This window comes from Sturnus vulgaris, chromosome 1 (genome assembly GCF_052056855.1).
Source record: "Sturnus vulgaris isolate bStuVul1 chromosome 1, bStuVul1.hap1, whole genome shotgun sequence".
NCBI lineage: Eukaryota > Metazoa > Chordata > Aves > Passeriformes > Sturnidae > Sturnus > Sturnus vulgaris.
The window spans coordinates 55704804-55723406 of record NC_142243.1 but is presented as its reverse complement, the minus strand read 5'-3'; the positions used below and the strand labels follow the sequence as shown (position 1 = coordinate 55723406).

At 38.3% G+C, this 18603-nt stretch overlaps 1 protein-coding gene across 3 annotated transcripts in view; it reads left to right on the top strand.

The window, feature by feature from the left end:
- Window positions 1–18603, top strand: part of CNTNAP2 (contactin associated protein 2) — a 1082030-nt gene that overhangs the window by 980110 nt on the left and 83317 nt on the right. For all 3 annotated transcript variants that reach the window (XM_088167403.1, XM_088167401.1, XM_088167409.1), the window contains 2 exons: window positions 4992–5210; window positions 7735–7971. In XM_088167403.1, the coding sequence (XP_088023529.1) occupies window positions 4992–5210; window positions 7735–7971 (456 nt within the window). The remainder of the gene's footprint in view (window positions 1–4991; window positions 5211–7734; window positions 7972–18603) is intronic.

The window sequence follows — 18603 nt, the reverse complement described above, 5'->3', positions numbered from 1 at the left end:
GTAACATGGCATTTATGTTATAAGAATGGAATTTTGAAAGGATTCTAAAGAAGTTGGATATTTCTCCCTTTGATGTAAGTCAACTAAAACATCAGTCAGTCACATTTGAAGGGTATAAATATACATCGGGGAGGTAAGATAAAGAAAGTATGAGGGAGGACATCAAACTATGTGTTTCAAAGAAAGGAAAATGGGGGAGAAGGAGAGAAATAGAAAGATGGGGGTACGTTTGCTCCCCTAGTCCCCATCCTACTGTCCATCCACTCAAGAGGCATGGAAAGAAAGGTTGTCATTAAAGACTGAGGCAAAAGAGTTGACAAGCAAAATAGTTGAGGGGAGGGTTGTTATCCCTCTTCCTTTTCTTCACAATTGATGTGTCTTGAGAACATCCACTTACTGCTTAGCATCTTGTGAGTACCCATCCATCTGTTAACATCACTTTCTTTGCTGGCAGCCTCCTTGTAACTGACTAGAGATATATAAACTAGAGATCCTAGCCTGAAATTCATCAACAAAGATCAAAGTAGAAAGCAGGGGAGAAAAAAGATACTTGAAACACAAGGAGTTCCAGGAAAATGGGAAATCTAGCTGGTCACAGATCTTGAATGCCAGAAATGTCTATCAGCTCATTTAACTTGACCTTGCACATAGCAAAGGAGATAGAAGTGTGTGCTGCTTCCCCTGCAGCTGATACTCAGAATTTGTGTTTAATTAAACCATATCTACCAGAAAGCCTTGAAAGGAAGGATGCAAGAAACATGAAATTCTACAGACAATGCAGTCACAGAATCATAAAATCATGGAATCATAGCATGACAGGTTAGAAGGGGCCTCAAGAATCATGTGGTCCAATCTTTCTTAAAAAAACACAGTCTAGACAAAATGTCCCAGCACCCACCTGAATCTTAGGTGTACAGGAAGTGTAAAAAAAAGTGTAGAGGAACCTACCATTTCCCTCAAGACATTATCCCAGTAGCTGATTGTTCTCATTGTGAAAAATTTCCCCCTTGTGTGTCCCCAGGAGTAACTTGTACCCATTACCCTTTATCTTTTCCATGTGACTTCCTATAAAAAGGATGTCTCCTTCTTCTTTGTAGCCACCGTTTAAATACCAGAACAATGGTGATAAGGTCTTCCCCAAGCCTTCTTTCTCAAAGCTAGACAAACACTGTTTTCTCAGGCTTTCCTCCAATAGACTTCCAAGTACTTTGATCATCTTTGTGGACTTTCTTATATTTGTCTTTGTTGAACTTCACAGGTTCTTGTCAGCCCTATCCAGGTCTTCCTGCACAGGGGTTCAGCTGTACCCATTTTTATGGGCAAATGCCTCATAGATTTAAAATGAGGAAATGGTGAAAGCTGAATAAAGCTGAAAACAACACAGAAGAAAGAGTGAGACGGGAATTTTGTTTGCCAGAGTTGCTCTTCTGTGTTCTGAACATATGGCCGACAACATCCTGAGACTTTAGAAAATTGAATCAATGAAAGAAATGTGTTCAGATTTAATTATAGATAATTGTGCAAAGCACAGAAAGGGTAAAACTAAGCCACAAACTTCAGTGTAATGAGTGAATTTGTGTAGCAGGAGTACATAAAAATTTCCCTTTATTCAATTTTATGAAATTTTCATTACAAAACCTTGTTCTGACTGAAAAAAATAAAACACGCATTAACTTTTTTTTATCCTTAAAAATAATTAGGCAATTTCAGACATTTTTTCAAAGTCTGATCATTATTCTCATTTCTTAGAAAAACTGTTTTGGGTTTTACTGTATTTGGTAGACTAGAAAACAAAGTTATTTTTATGAAAACTCACTTCATTACCTAAAATGTGACCAGTACAAACCTCTGGTCATTTTTTTGCAGCTCATTTCCTACATCTTTTTGAAAAAATTCCTGTGCTGTGTCAGTCATTGGGAATAAATACTCACATAAGCACATGTATGTTAGATATTTTTTCAATCTCCCTATTCAAATGTTTGATAAAATAATACCACTGTCATATCAATCAAAGATATATTTGAGTCAAAGGGATTATATCATGCAAGGATTGTATGTGCAGACAGAGACTCGAAAGTATAACATAATTAGGGAAAAAAGCTAAATAATTGCCAATCTTCTATATAAGAAGTTACACTGAACTTCTGAACAAATTGGATGTTGTACTGGCTCTGTCTGAGGTGGAGTTAGTATTCTCCTCAGCAGCCCATATGGCGGTGCGTTTTGGATTTGTGCCTAGAAGAGCATTGATACGACACCAGTGTTTTGCCTATTGCTGAGCAGTGCTTGCAGAGTGCCAAAGCTTTCTCTCTATCCCAGTCAGGAGGCTGAGGGTAGCAAAGGCATTGGAAAGGGACACAGCCAGGACAGTTGATCATTGACCAAAAGAACAGCACCTTGTTCTTTTGGTCAATGATCAGCAGTATAGCTGGCGTAGGGGAAGAAGGAGGAGTGGGGGCAGCACAGTGTGCTCAAAGCTGACCTTGAATTCTTCATTCCCTGAGCCTCAAGATTCAGGGAAGAGATGTGGGAAGAGCAATTGCCAGTAAAAAACTGAGACAGAAAGAATGTTGAGTACCTCAAGTATTCTGCCTATCAGTTGTCACCAGGTCACCTGTCTCATTTTTGGGGGTTTGAAATTTCTTCTGTCTTCATTTTCTGACTAATGTGCCTGTGGTCAGATACTCATCCATTTCTGTTAAGACCTGTCATCTTACTTAGAGTTGTCCCTGGTTAGAAAGTACTTATTTCATAAACTAAAGATTAAACCAAGAATGAAGAGTCAGAACCAGTAACATATTTTGCATGTGAGACATTCTGTTTGCAGCTTCTGCCCATCTGCTTCATTGATATATTTCTTGGTTTTTTCAGTCCTTTAGTATAGCAGTACGTTTCCTTGCTTTTGGTATGAGAATCATGGTTTTAGGCTGGCTGAGAAAGGATCAGGAAGTCCATAGATGTGGTATTATCTTCTTTAACTTTCAGCATCTCACAGTAACATGGACTGAAAATGAGAAAATTTTGCTGGAATGCTATTCTTTCCTTAACCATAGGATTAAATACAAAAATATAATATAAATTTATACAATTGGTATTCATTTCAAAGGGAGCAATTTTCTCCAAAAAGTACAAATTTAATTATGTATCTTTTAGGCTGTGATACAAATTTTAGTTTTAAGCCATGCATAAAGTTAGATTTTGCAGACAGAGAGCTTCTACTTGAAATAGATTTATTTGCCGATTTTCTTCGCTTTCCCATTTAAAAGAAGAATAACTTTACTTTAAAAGCTCAGGGATACTTCTTTCCAGAAGACCAAAGGCTTGCAAACAAAGGAGCCTTCTTGTGGAGGTTTTCAAAAATTCTGGATGAATATTAGTCATGGTACACAGTAGCAATATTGTCAATGTCATTGGTTGCCTCAGAACAAGAGAAAAATTATGGCTAAGAAGTCCTTATTTTACAGTGTTTTTGACAGACAGCTTTTGGGAAGCTATTCAAGCTTGACAGTGAAGAGATCTGAGGAGGTTCTTCAAAGCAAAATTGAAGGAGAATTATACACATATGCTTGAAAATAGACTGGAACACAATAATTTAAGTCCTGGAGAGGTTTTACACTAATTCCTACTTTGCCTGGGTTTATTGGCAGAACCACTGAAGTTACAAAGCATAATGACATTAAAACGAAACATCTTTATTTCTGTAACAGCAAGCTTTGGCTTATACAGATTTTGTGACTTGTAAAGTGCAAAAGGATAAACAGAATAAATCCATGGCTTATAAAAGGCAGTTCATTCAACAAATTAATTTTTTTAATTCAGCAGAGAGCAGAAAGAACAACATCTTTTCCATTTTTTTCTTTGAGAAGTAGCCAATTTGGAAAAAAAAAGTCAATTGTATAATAAATTTGGGTTGAAAGCACGTTTTCTGTAAAAAATTTATTCCTATCCATTGGGTTGTCTTAAAAATGCTGTCAAATCAATCTGACATAACCTTGTGAAAAATCTATTAGATCATGTACAAAAATATTTCTGACTATTTATCAGCATTGTTAGTGATAATGAACATGGAGTGGTGCTCTTACCCCAGTTTAATAGCCTTGCTGAATAAGAGTTGTATTATCAATTCAACCTAACCAGAAACCACAGCTGTACTGGAACATGTAGACCCTAATTGGGCACCCAAGATCTTTGAAGGGAATTTAAAGGGAGCTCTGGCTTTTTAATTTTGTGTGTAGAAAAAAGAAATTAAATGAAATGTTTTGTTGTCTTTACTTCTGTCTGGTATCCTCGTTTGTGAATATTGTAATTGATGATCCATTCTCTTTTAACCCTTCCATCCAAACTTTTGTTAACAGAATAGAATTTGCAGCCCAAAGATATATAAATTAATCTCAATATGAAAGTCATAATTACACTACTATACTAAAAATAGTTCATATATTATTAATCACACTCAACATTCAATAATAGTTATCAATTACATATTTGCCAAGGATGACCTGAAGGAATGTCTAGTAGGACTTAAAGGACATTTGCAAAATTTCTAAACGTGGTTTTAATCATATACTATAAACAGTGCTGTAGGGCTTACTAAAGATCCGTTTCTTTTTCAACCATAAAATGTCACATAGATCTTAACCACAGCATTATTAGTTCATTGCAAGAATTAATTGCACCTAAAAATAAAAAAAAATTAGACTTCTTCACCTTTTTTTTCTCAAAATGCTTATTCCTTTTAAAAAAACCCCAAAAACTGGAAAGCTGCACAGTGCAAAGATTAATGCAATTAATCTTTAAATGCAAAGATTAATGCAATTGATTGGGGGTCTGCTGATATTTTCTTCTGCAAGTCATACTCCTTAAAATTCAGAAAGATGGCTTAGCAGTGCACATTTCTATTTGATATGACTCCTTATTCTTTGGGAAGTGTAAGTGAATGTGTTTACAACGTAAGACTGCAAATTGTGGACACCTTTTGCTTGCTATTTCAGCCGCTACTGAGGTCTCCTTTTCATTCGATGTTGGAAACGGACCGGTGGAAATCGTGGTGAGATCTCCCAACCCACTCAATGATGATCAGTGGCACCGGGTCAATGCCGAGAGGAATGTCAAGCAGGCCAGCCTGCAGGTGGACCAGTTACCCCTGGAGATCAGGAAAGCTCCAACAGAAGGACACACACGGCTGGAATTGTACAGCCAGCTCTATGTTGGTAAGATGCTGAGGGGGCAGCTGGGCTTCGCACTCACAATCCTGAACATTCTTTGCCTCGTGTCTTGCCAGCAGCAGTTAGTGAATGTGGGAAGCTGTACTCCTCAAACATTTGTGTGACAGCAAATGGAGGGGGGGGAAGGAAAAGAAAAATAAAGAAAAAAAAGAGACAAACATGCCCATAATTACAGAAATAGAAAGATCAACAAAGAGAAAAATATTGTGCATTAGAAACTTGTCCTTATTTCTCTCCTTCTGCATCTCCTGGCTGAAAGTGCCTCCAGCAGACTGCAATGCCAAACTCCATTTTTGCTGAGAGTATCTTCCCAAATACAAAAACACTTTTTCACCACAGAAGTGAAAACATCTGCAGAGTTTTTGCCAGGACTGCATGTGCCTGCAGTGCCCATCCTAACCTAGGCAGCACTTGCAGTCTCTTTAGGTTTGATCTTTGGCCATACATTTGCATTCACAGCTCTCACTGCAATCTTTTCCCTTTAGTCCCGTGGGCTATTTACTCATTCGATGTAGAAAAGCACCACACAGTGTTACACAAATGCATTCCCTGGAACCAAGTTAGTCCAGCTGCTTTCTGGAGCTACTGGTTTCTGCTATGTTTGGGTCAGACTGTTCCAGGAGCATTTATATTTCTCCAAGTGTTAGCCACACAGCTGCAAAGTGCCGTTAGCTGGAATGAGAACTGCATGAAATGTTGAGCAAAGAAGCACTTTCATACCTCTCTAGATATCTGTTACAAGAGAAGAAGGATGTGAAAAGAGAAAAAATAAGCCTTTTTTTCTCCATGTTAGTCAACATTTAACAACTCATATGAATTAAAGTTATGTTTAAAGCCTTCATTGCCTTAATAATCAGCCCAGTGTCACTGCAGACTGTGTATAATGTGTCACCAGATGCGCAGGTGTTATTTACAAGCTCAGATTCTCCTTTGCTGCTGCAATCCTAGTAAATGGCAGTTTCAAAATAAGCTGAAAGATGAAGTTTGTTTAAAAGAGGAACACTTAACCTTTAAAAAAATACCAAGCCTTTTGCTGTAAACAGGAAGAGCTGGAATTTTTTTTCCTAGCCTGAGTTCTTTGAGAATTGTTGATAATGATGATTTTGTTTGTTAGTTTTGAATTGACTATAGCACCAACAATGCTTTGAAATATATAGTACCTTTATTGACAAAAAACTGTCACAATCTGCACCAAATTATTTTTCTTTCTGAATTTTGTCTATTATATATAACTTGGTGATTAGAGCACACATATCAGAGAACAGCTGAAGAACTTCACCTGGAGTCAGACCTAGGATGGATTTGAGTGGGAGTGCCCAAAATGAATACCTGAATATTGGGGCACTGGAGGGTAATGCTGAACAAGAATTGTTTTACTGTCTTCCTTTCCATTTTCTGTAGAATATCTATTCTTTGGGTTTGCAAGAGGGACTGAGGGGTGATGACTTTGAGTCCAAGGGGCTAGGACATTCACTGAGAGAAGAAAGAAGGGTTTTCATCACTGCAGTGTATATGAGTTTACACAGAATGGAATCACACCAGGACACCCTCTGCCATGCGCACTCAGCAGAGACCAAGCCTTGCCTACTCCTACTACAAATCTTCCAGTTACTGGTACTTGGTTTGAAGCAGCACTCTCTGGTTTGTATTTAGTCCTTTTCCCCACTCAAGTAAATATCTGCCTCTGTGCTCTGTGGTGATGAGCATTCAGATCTCCTCAGGAACTCTCTGGCACCTACAGCACTGCAGTAATCAAAGAACGGAGGGTAGAGAAAAGATGCCAGCACTCATTGTTATTTAATCGCATTTTTTAGTTTGGGTTTTTTTGATTGTTGTTTCTAATCCAGCCTCAGATAAGACTTTCCTAGCTGAAATCACTTTTTTTTCAGTGAGTGTTTACTAGGGATGAAAAAGGACAGTTCTTATTAACTGCTATAAAAAACCACCTCAATCCAGATTGTCAAATGTAGGTTTTTCAGTGTACCATCCTTCAGTCTATGCTCTGATAAGTAAATAGTATGCATGATATTTCTTGGAAATTAATGTGAATATTTCCTACTGTAACTGAGAATGGGGATTTGACTTCTTCTTTCTTTGCCCATTGTGGCTTTGAAAAATGTAACACTGCATAGCATATTGTGGCATTATTATTAACACCCACCATTACTAATCATTAGGAGAGAAAGCCTACACCTTGGCAATTGAGCCAAGCCCATTTCTTCCACTGTCTCTAAAAACATTGAAATTGAAATGAAAGGCAATCTTACAGTGTAGGGCTGGAATCTCAAATGTCCGATCAGTATAAAGCAATCACTGATTAAAAACTATTATTAATGCTTGCTAATGGTATGATATCAAAGGGCTAGGTTTCACTGATTTATTGTCATTAGGACAAGGTCATTCCTTGCCCTTATAAAGAAGTTACCACAGGCTTAACAGGATATTTCATGTGAAGCCACAGCAATAAAATCCATTCAGTGTTGTCTCACAGTTCAACATTCCCCCTCAGGTGCTGCAGGAGGCCAGCGGGGCTTCCTGGGCTGCATTCGTTCCCTGAGGATGAATGGGGTGACGCTGGACCTGGAAGAGAGAGCGAAGGTCACGCCTGGGGTGAAGCCTGGCTGCTCTGGCCACTGCACAAGCTACGGGATGTACTGTGCCAACGGTGGGAAATGTGTGGAGAAATACAACGGCTACTCCTGTGACTGCTCCAAAACTGCCTACGATGGGCCATTCTGCATAAAAGGTAAATGCCTCAGGGCAAGAGGTGGAGTAGGGGAGAACTATTTGCCTGAGAAGAAAAACCACAATGGAATCAATGCTTCTGCTTCATTTAAAAAACAAGTAAATCCTGTTTAATGCTTCTTGCTAGTAAGCCAAATTATACCCCCACGTGTATATTTAAATATAATTATTTAAAACCACATCTATTATGAGGACTACATGTTACCTGTTTAAATCAAATAACACAACAACAAAATGCATCAGGAATACCTGTAGGTATGGCCGAGGGTATTCCATACCCTCTGAGCTGTAGAACCATAAATTCCAACTGGCACGATGTCATGGTAACTTCTTTAGAAGAAAAACATGGATTTAAAGAAGAGCTACCTAGTCATTCAGACATGTAGGCATGATGTTTGGGTTGAATATCTTATATATTGGGAGGCCAGAAATTTTTATAGAAAATTACTAATTTATTTTTTCTTGTTTGACTGTCTAACCCACTCTTCTTAATTGTTTTAAAACCTTCCTCAAAGTTTCAGCTAAAAATGTGAAGGGTCTTCTTATCAGTATCCCTGATGTTAAAGAAATCTGTAGCCTCATAAAGTGCTCCTGTGCTTTTACATTCCTCTCTGAAGCAGGAGTCCTGCAGGCAGTCTAGGTCACCAGACACAAGAGTCACCTCATGAAGCTATTTTGGCAGTAGGGGACTGCACCTGGTCTTTGGTGTTCTGGTTTTCAACTCTTTTTTAACATCTCAGGGCTTTTTTCCAAGTCAAAATCTGAGAATTACTTTGCAAATATCCATACCCTGCTCTCTTTTAGCCACACTTACAGGAAGCATAAAATTTATAACAGAAATAGGCAGTCTTTTAACCTGGTGCTGTGTTATGGACTGCATTTCCTCCCCACACACTCCAGCCACTTTCATTTATATCCATGTATGTTCACTTTCATTTCATTCTGTTACAGCAAAGCTTTGTCCATTGCTGATGTTGCTCAAACTGGACCACTCTCTTCTAAAAGCCAAGGGATTGTATCAGCAATGGAGAGAGGGGGAAAATCCAATTTTAGATCAGAAGACAATTTTATTGATTATACAAGGCATCTATATAGGGTTTTACTTGTATGGGGTACTGGTAAGGGTTCTATTTTTGGTAACAATTTCCCACTGGTTGTACATCCTTCATGACACCACGTCACCTGGTAGCCTTATCACAAAGTTTCACAACATGTTTCTTGGTCACTTCTTTCCCAGGGAGCATTTATCCGTGTCTGTCTCTCCCACAGTTTCTGCCCAATCAGGCCTAAGATATCAGGCCCCTTTATCAGTTCCATTGTACTCTCTGTTTTATTCCCTATAAGAATGTTTTCATATCACCAAATATTCACATCACCAGATATGGATGAATCTCTGGCATGATTATTTTATAAATTCCAATAAATATTATATATTTCTAGCACAGAAGAACGGAAGCAGATGCTTCTTTAGGTAATGGCTTCCTCTGTGCTCACATGCAGGAATTTCATCAGTTTTCACCATGCTGTGTTGTTTCAAAAGCAAATTATGAAACGTCTATTCAGTTCAGGACTGTACATACAGGAACTCCTGAGAACGTGAATACAGCAATCTCAGTTAATTTAGCAAATGGTTTGTCATGAATAATGGTAATGCATGTTTAGTTTACTCTGCTCATATAATGCAGTTATATGGTAGAGGAAACCCATTCAGGCTGGAATTGGGTCAGCTTCATACAGATCACATACTGCCAGGCCATATTCACTGAATTAACTTTATAGCTTTTTCTGTATTGCCAGAACTCATCACATTGACTTTTATTTGTGAGGGTTTTTTTCCTCTTATGGATAGGTAAGCCCCAATCTTCCACCAAAAGTAGCTCTAAGCTAAAGTGTTTAGTTATTCCTGGATGTGGAGCTAGCAGAAAACATACCATTAGGGGAATAACTGAGCACCTAGCACATGCAAACCCTGTTTTGGCTGGCCTGTAAGCACTTCCATAGCAAGGGCAGTAATATCATACTATGTTATACCCTTCTCCTTATCAGTCTCACAGTGCAGCCAAGGGCCCTGAGCTCTGACAGTGATACTTTGGGCATGCAGTGAAACTTGCTGTGAGCTGGTCTTCATGCCATACAGTGTTCTGCCATCTAAACATGACATCAGATCTCTGCTTTTAATGTCAAATCTGTTTCAGGCTAAAAATCTCTCTCTAAATATTTTAGATCTTATATACAAGGTGCAAATTGTTGATTTCCTATCTGTTAGTGCTGAAGACTGCTGTACTCATCTACAATGTCCCCAAGTGTGATTTAGTGTGGGTGAGTTCAGGAGACTTCCCTACAGAAAGAACAATGGGATGCTGGGGAAAAAACTAGAGTATAAATTACACAAAATAGACTTTGTTTGGGGCATCCTATGATATAAATAATTGTAAAATCTCTCTAACAAATAATGCTGATAATGAGATCTTTAAAACATTTCTTTTACAGACCATTACATTTACATTGTCAATTTAACCTGCATTAAGCCTTTTAAATCAAGTAAAGCACTGGAACAACTTCTGTGTGCTGTCAAGCTTCCTAGAATTGTGAAAGAAGAGAGTCCTACATTTTCTTACTAATAGCAGCTTCTGGAATCTTGTACTGTGTCCTCTTGGTCTATGAGACAAGAATGAATGCATTTTCTAGAAACAAAGCACAAATATACATAACAACTGCAAAATAAGTAATGGCAAAAGAGCCAAGTATATTTTGGTTGAAAAAAATATTTTTAAAATTTATAAAAATTTGAAAGGTTTTTGCAAATATTTTTCCTGTAAAATAAAAATGATGCCATAAATTATATTTTAATTTATTTTGATGAAGAGATTGTAATTCTTATATTTCAATCCATTCTTTCATTAACACTTTGACACTTTCCCTTCTGTAAAAGAACTGAGACATCTATGAACATGTTTTCAAATACTGTATGGTCTGTTTTCAGTGAATTTTTTCTTTATAATGACAAAGTTGAATACTGCTCTGTCACTTTTATAACCTGCTATTTGTTGCTGTAATGCTGGGTAAGTCTAATATAAGGCAAGCAATAATATTTTACTGTGTCATTTTCAATAGGAATTCACATTGGTTGCAAGAAAATAACATGGTTAGTGTTTTGCAGGATAGACTAGAGTTAGGTTTCATTATTTCACTCCTCTGTGTAAATATTCCAGGCCAAATAGATTCGTTGATTTGATAATCAGTAGTGTCTGACATCCCATTCAAATCGATATGAGATATTACCAGAAAAATATGCCACTCAGCCAGGGTGAAAGGTGGCACAATGTAACCCTTGCAATATAGCACAGGCTTCTCTTCCCATTGATTTTCATTTGCCACAGGAAACTTTCCTTATCCAAAGGCCTTATTTTGATATTGAAATCAGTTGCCTGCAGTGAACTTTTTGGGGTTGGTTACATTCTGAAAGTGCTAGCAGAGGAGATGGGAAAACCAAAGGAAGAAAAAAATTGCTATAAGGAAGTCACTATACAAGGCTGAGTAATTATAATGATGAGTAATATACAATGATGAGTAATTAACACATCTCACAATAAAACCAGGCCTTGCATATTGTGGATTCTTTTGCTAATGAAATCTGTCCTTAGAGCCACTGACTGATGACTGACAAGAAATTGCATTGTCTCCAGCCTTATTAGCAGCACATCACAATGTGAATGATGTTGTAGTGGCCTGGAAATTACACTATTTTTTTACAAGCACAAAAAAAAGTACAAAAATGCAGTCTGACATCTATTTTAACTGTGGGGATTTTTTTCATATTTGAGGTATATGCAGCTGGTTTTATTTCTTTCATTGCTCAAAGAAATTGCTCTGAGGAATAGCTGGTGTTTCTGCCATCCTGCAGATTGCTTTCTGACCTTTCCCTGTCCTTTGTTTAAACATAAATTCTCTTTTTTTTTTCACCCACAGCTGTCTTATCATCATAAAAGCATTTCTGAGAAAACAATTTATTTTCATTCCTCTAAAAAGCAAACTCTTTGCTTCCTTTAAACAAAACAAAAAAAAATTAAAAAAAAAAAAAAACAAAAAAACAACAAAACAAAACAAAAAAAAAAAAAAAAAAAAAAAACAAAACAAAAAGTCAAATGCAGGGCATATGGCAGCATTCTGATGTGGGATATACCCTAGGGAGAAAACATTCCTCCTTTGGTATTGAAATGCAATAACGCAGTGGAACAACAATAGGAGAAGAAATTTCACCCATCAGAAGTGAGGGGGAAAAAAAATTTAAAAAAAAAAGCCAGTGCTATCACACATGTGCCTTCAGGTATGTTGGAAGGGTAAATTCAAAGCTTTCCAGTTTCTCTTAAGTTACACAATTTGCATTAACAAACAGCAAGGAGATGCTATACTCTTTTTTTCTTCTTTGGAGCAAAGCTCAGATTCTCAGCGTGAATTCTTGCAATCCTTAAGACAATGCCCAAAATGAGCTCCTTCATGGTTTTTTTTATATTTGTATGAACCCTGAAAGCATTTACATGTTGTATTGTCACAGTCAGATTTCCTTCTTTTCCTGCTCCCTTCTATGTCTCAAAGAGAAAAATAGCTTTTTTAACTAGGCTGAGCGGATGCAAGATATAACCAGGAGGCAGCAGCTCTGCACCCTTCCACCGACTCTCACACTGACACTCAATCACCTCCAAAGTCTGCCCTGGTTGTACCCATTCAATTACCTTTATTTTGCTGGTTGTAAAAACATTGCATTGCTTGGCTGAAAGAAACGATGAGGTGATTGTTAGAGTGTTTTAAGGTAACTAACTTCTTAGATTTCATAGTTCAGAATGACAGAACCCGGAAAATCAAGGCAACATTCCCTCCTAGACCCCAAAAATTCTGCTATTTGCAACATGATTGTGATTTGTTAGCTGAAAGTCACGTGAGAAATTTTCTTCAGGTTGTTGATGTTAAGCTTCCACTCTGGTAAGTCTGAATGTTGCAGTCAGGGTTTTTTACCTATAGATCATACTTCAGGACTCAGGTTTTAGCCTCTTTCAGGCAAATATATACTCACAGAAAAATAGATATTCTTAAAACTATTCCATTTTTCAGTCCTGTCAATATTGCCTTATTAAACATTTACAGTTATGCTCTAGTGCTTTGAAAGTTGCACTTCAGTGCAAGAACTCTTTCATCAGAAATAAACCCCCATGTTTTTCTTTTTAAAGAAAAACAAAACTTCTTATATATCTTAAATATAATACACATATAAACAGATCTTAAATATATCTTAGAGAGATATCAAACTGATCATAAACCAATTATCAACCTGATTATATTATTGCTAGCTCTCTTATCGTCCAAAATAAACTACTTATAAAAAGCACTGATTCCTTATTTTATACACAGAAAGCAAATAAATCAGGAGAATAAGTTAAAAAGAAAAATACTTAGTCCTGGCTCAGAAAATGTGGTAAAGTTTCTTGGTCAGACAACTCAAATACACTTGCTTTAGTGTCACTACTCATTGAATGCATGTGTTTTATGAAAGTTAAGTAGAGGAGCCTCAGCAACATTGCTGTCTGCTGCATGCCTGTGCAGAGGCAACTGAGGGGTTTGAGTTCTCACACCAGACACCCATGTGCAATATTTGTACATCTGCATTCTGCTGAAGTAGTTTTGGCACCTCACGAGTTGATAGGGCATTTATGCTTACAATAGTTCTGTGATGTGAGAAGACGTTGTCATGATAATGCAGAAAGCAAACGAAATAATGAGGGCAGGAAGGATCTGCTCACATGTGAAGTGGATATCTGTAGTACAGGAAGAAATTGAAGCCAGGTCTCACCTATCAAGGTTTTTGCTCTGAACACTGCAATCAGCAAATGACAATCACTAATATTTCTCAAATGGCTCTTGCAAAGATGCAAGTTTTCTTCTGAGGTTACCTAAAGAGCACTTCCATAGATTCCCTGGCAGAAAATAATGAAATCTTGTCTGTTGTTAGCACTTAACATCACATTTTCTTCATCCATCCAATTTTATTTGATGGCAGCAGGGAAAATGTTGGTGCTTAGGTTTTTTCTTTTTAACTATTATGGATATTTCCACTAGAAAGGGAGCTGGTTTGTCATTTAGATTCAACAGAAAATACATGGCACCTGTCACCATTCCCTTACTCTGAGTCTGTTGTCCCAGACATCAGATCAAATATTTATAATACTTTCAAATCAGTACAGAATCAACTGCTACTTTCCTGACAATTTTAGGCATTCTGTGGCACACTTCTATCCAGGTATAGAAAGGTAGAATAAAGCCTTGCTTTGCAGGGCTAGCACAAAAGTAGATTCAGAGCTCAGCCTAGTTGAAGCATATCAAACTGCTTCCTGGCAGAATCTACCTGTTGGCATTGACTCGGGAGGCTTGAAAGTGTAATGAATCAGGTGGCTAAACCCCATCTCCTCTGGCACTCATCCTGCTCTACTGAAGGTAGCAGGAATCTTTGCATGGATTTATGATCACGCCTCATAGTTTCACTGGTGCACGTTATTTTGCATATTCCCTAATTCTGAGAGTCTTTTGCTCAAGAAAGCCTATTTTATACTGAGTACTAATACATTCATGGAGAAGAAGCAAGTCCTCACTAGGTTTGTATTCTCTTAATATCCACAAGCAATTGCTGTACTTTGGAGGAAAGTTCCAACATGCATCACAGATTATTAGAGTAAGAGCAGCTAGAATATGAGACTTGAGGATGCAGAATAGCTTTAACTACCCACTTCCTGATTTCACACACTAAATGTGCCTGAAAGTAGAATAAAATGCTGAGTGAGCTAACCAGATAAATGGTAAGCATTACCACCTTCAGAGCTTTCAGACTCTCTCTCAGATCAATAGTTGTGCGACCCTGACTCTTTTCTGGTGCCCTATGACCAGAAGGTATCTCAGCAAACAAATATCAGTCTTTGTGACCACAGTCTGGAAGCAGCAGCAATTTTAGGTGCTCCCAAGCACAATTTGTGCCATAAGATGAAAAAGAAAGCTCTGGTAATCTATATTCAATATTTATAGCTACACATAAAATCAAAAAAGAAAGAGGGGTTATTCAACCATCTACCTTGTCTGAAGAATCTTTGTACATGCATCAAGTGTTAGAATGTCTCCATTGACTGTTCTTGCTTAGGATTTTGAAAAAGCTGCTTTTCACACCCAGAAGTCCATGCAAGGAAGACATATCATTGAGCACTGGCAAACAGCACCACAGAGTGATATTTTTTTAATTTACCAAATCTGAGCTGAGCTAAGGAGGCATTTAGGATCTCCAGATGGGACATGCTTATGATGCCTTAAGTTTTACGTTTTTCTGTTCTGCTTGGGTGTGCAGCTTTTAGTTTTATATTAAGGGTTACTAGAATCTTTTCACAGAGTGGTGAACACAAAACAGTCCTATTCCACCTGGGGACTGAAGGACAATTTCTTCAAACTTCAGGCCCTATGCATAAACAAAGTGAAAAGAGGAAGGCAGGCAAGCAAGCAAGGAGGATGAAACTTCATGATTTGAGGCTATTAACTGGACAGTTGACTTCTGTATACAAATGGACTAAAACCTATAAAAATGTGAGATCTCATGACCAAGCCCTCTTTTGCTTCCATCTTGGAGCCATCCGGGCAGGGCCACGACTGTTGCACTGGTACTGCCAGGGTCTGCCTTTGGAGGCCCCTCAATAAATACCTACTTTATTCCTCTTAACTCTGTCTAGCCTCTGTTCCAGCTCCTCTAGGCATCACTTACAGCTGTAAGAAGTCAGCTTTGTGAAACAAAGACGAGACACCCTTTTCTTTCTCCATTTCTCATGTCCTTTCCAGTTTAATGATTGCCGGGATTTTGTCTCCAGCTTCTGTAAAGCAGGTATACCCTGTTATGCCCATTAAGTAAATAACCAGCACTACTTCCTGCTTGGTCTCCAGGTAAAAGATGACAGAAATCTGGTCCAGTTTACTTGAAAAAGTATGAGATGGAAGTTTGAGTCAGTGAGACCTGTCCTATGAAAGAAGGGAGATCCCACTTCTTACAATGCCACTCTTGAAAACATCCTGTCTTTATGTATTTAAACGGGGCGGGGGGGGGGGAGGGGGGAGTTAGAATTTTGGTTTGGGGTTTTTTTGGTCACTCCACAGATCTGTAGCTTCTTTATTTATTAGAAATAATATCTAGTACTTGATTCATGACAATTCCTATTAACATTCCCATCCCAACTGTCAGCATAGAGCAAACTCAATTGCTGTAAAGACTGCTCTGAGCTCTGTATTTCTTATATATATGCACCCAGATAGAAAATCTTGCTGAAGTTGTGTTCAGCCACACCTATGCTATGCTGGCAGGGTTTTCAGAGGTGAGAAAAAGGTTATGGAGAAAGAAGACCACTTCTCTATGTGTCTGTATGGCCATTATCACTACCTAAGAACAGAAGAGCCAACACTGACATTTCACTGATGTGGAAAGTAGTAGGAGAGAATCAAATTCCTACTTATATTTTCTCACGTCTACAGTACCAGCCCAGAAATGTCGTGAGACTGCAAGTCTTGTAGGAGAAATGGATTTTTTTTTTTTACAGTTTGTTTTTTTCCTCCAGTCTTCCAGTACTCCTGATCCCAGACAGAATGAGAGTGTACAAAAATAAAAGTAGCTGAGTGGGGAGAGGGCAACTGTGGAGATGACCAAAGAATCATAACCTTCAAAGTAACATTGTCAGTTCTGGGTGCATGTACATTTTCTGTGGAAGTTTTGAATCACCTTTACAAATTGAAGCTGGACAATTTTGTAACATATGCGCAATTCACAGTGGAGACATGCACCTTGCTTGATAAAATTGCTTCTAACTATCCACAATTCCTGTTCTGAGCTCCTCTGCAAAGCCAGCCCAAAGTGTTTATATTTGAAAAGTTTGTCAACAGAGAGTGACTGCATTGTGTTTGGTGTAAAAATAGGTATTATTTTCTGAAGAAAACAAATCTGTTACCACCACATTCATTTCCCTGAGGCCTCTGCCTTGAAAGGGCAGTTTGCAGAGAAACCTTTACTGCGCCTTATGCCTGATATCCAAGAGTCATCTTTTCAGATAGCATTTCAAATATTACAGAAGAAAAGAGAGTTGTGCATGGAAACTTCCCTCACAATTCAGCAGCAGGATCTGGACTGCATTTGACCCCCTTTATTCAGGGAGTTCGAATGGTTTTCTGGATTAAGGACTTCCATACTTCTAGCACAACTTCAGGAGGATGTTACACTTGTGACCGGAAGTGTATATGTCAAGGTCACCACTTGTGACCTAAAAAGTAGGTAACTTCATTGGGCAGCCCTCAGCATTTCCAAGTCATCATATACCTATATTCAAGATAGAGAAAATTATCTTTTAGCTGTTTTGAGTATGTTCCAATAGTTTAAACAGCCTGGTCCTGTGACTTGCTGAGTACTTGTCACAATGCAAGCTGGCTTGTACTGGGCAGTTAATCTAACCACTGATAAGAGAAGTGGCCTGGCCTGATAAGACAGGCCCCCAGAGAACAGAGATAGGACAGAATTGGAGACAAACAAGGATTTAATCCAATGAGTTCCAGCCCTGGCTGCAGAGAGCTATAGGTCAGAGAGCTGAGCAGCCTGAACTTGGAACCAATCACAGGCTCTTACTCAGGAACATTGAAAGGGGTATATAAAGTGAGGTTGGAAGTGAATAAAGGCTTTTTGTCACATGGATTACAGAATGTAGGGTCTTCTGTCTCAGACACTGCGCCGTCGCACTCAACAAGTACTTTGCAGTCTTGCTGCAAGAATTTTAGCTTCTTTCAGTAAAGAGCATAATCATGTGCATCAACCGCTTTGATGAACTGGAACTTGAGAGATTTCAATATATTCCTATTGAAGCCTCAATACACTCACAAAGCCAAAGCGAACCTTCTCCTTATCTTGCCTTTTAAATAAGGTGATGTGCATGGGAGGAGAATTTCAAGGTTTATTACAACACCCTGTATGCCTGTAATAATACAGCTACATTGAAAATTGTTTTCTCAGCACAAATCAAGTTAAACATACAGAACATGCTTTGCTCCATCGTGAAACCCTTTTGGAATAAAAAGTCACAGAATAGAGTATTGAGAGTTGGAAGGAACCCACAAGGATAATCAAATTCACCTTACAGAACTGCAGAATAATCTGAATACAATTTCAGAGAGCACCATTTATTTAAAGCTTTCTTTGTAGCAATGAACATTTAACATAAAAATTTATAACATTTACAGCTCTGGAAAAATGCTTCACACACTTTCAGTTCAGCCCCAGAGCAGTGCTGAGATCAGGACTAAAGGTCTCAGTATTCCCAGAGCGTGAGGGCTTGGGCAAGCACAGCGTCAAGCAATTCCAAAGATTACTCCTAAAATGAAAGGAATTACAAGTAGTAAACAGACTGGAGGTGAACATAATTGTGCATCAGTGTGCAGAGTGTGTGTGTGGAGCCTCCATGGGGGCTGCAGTAGCCACCAGCAGTGACAGTGGCAGGACCCAGCACAGCAGGCATCTCTGCCAGTGTAATTGATAGGGCTCTGCCCCAGAAGCAGCTTGCATGAGCCATGTGAGGTTTTG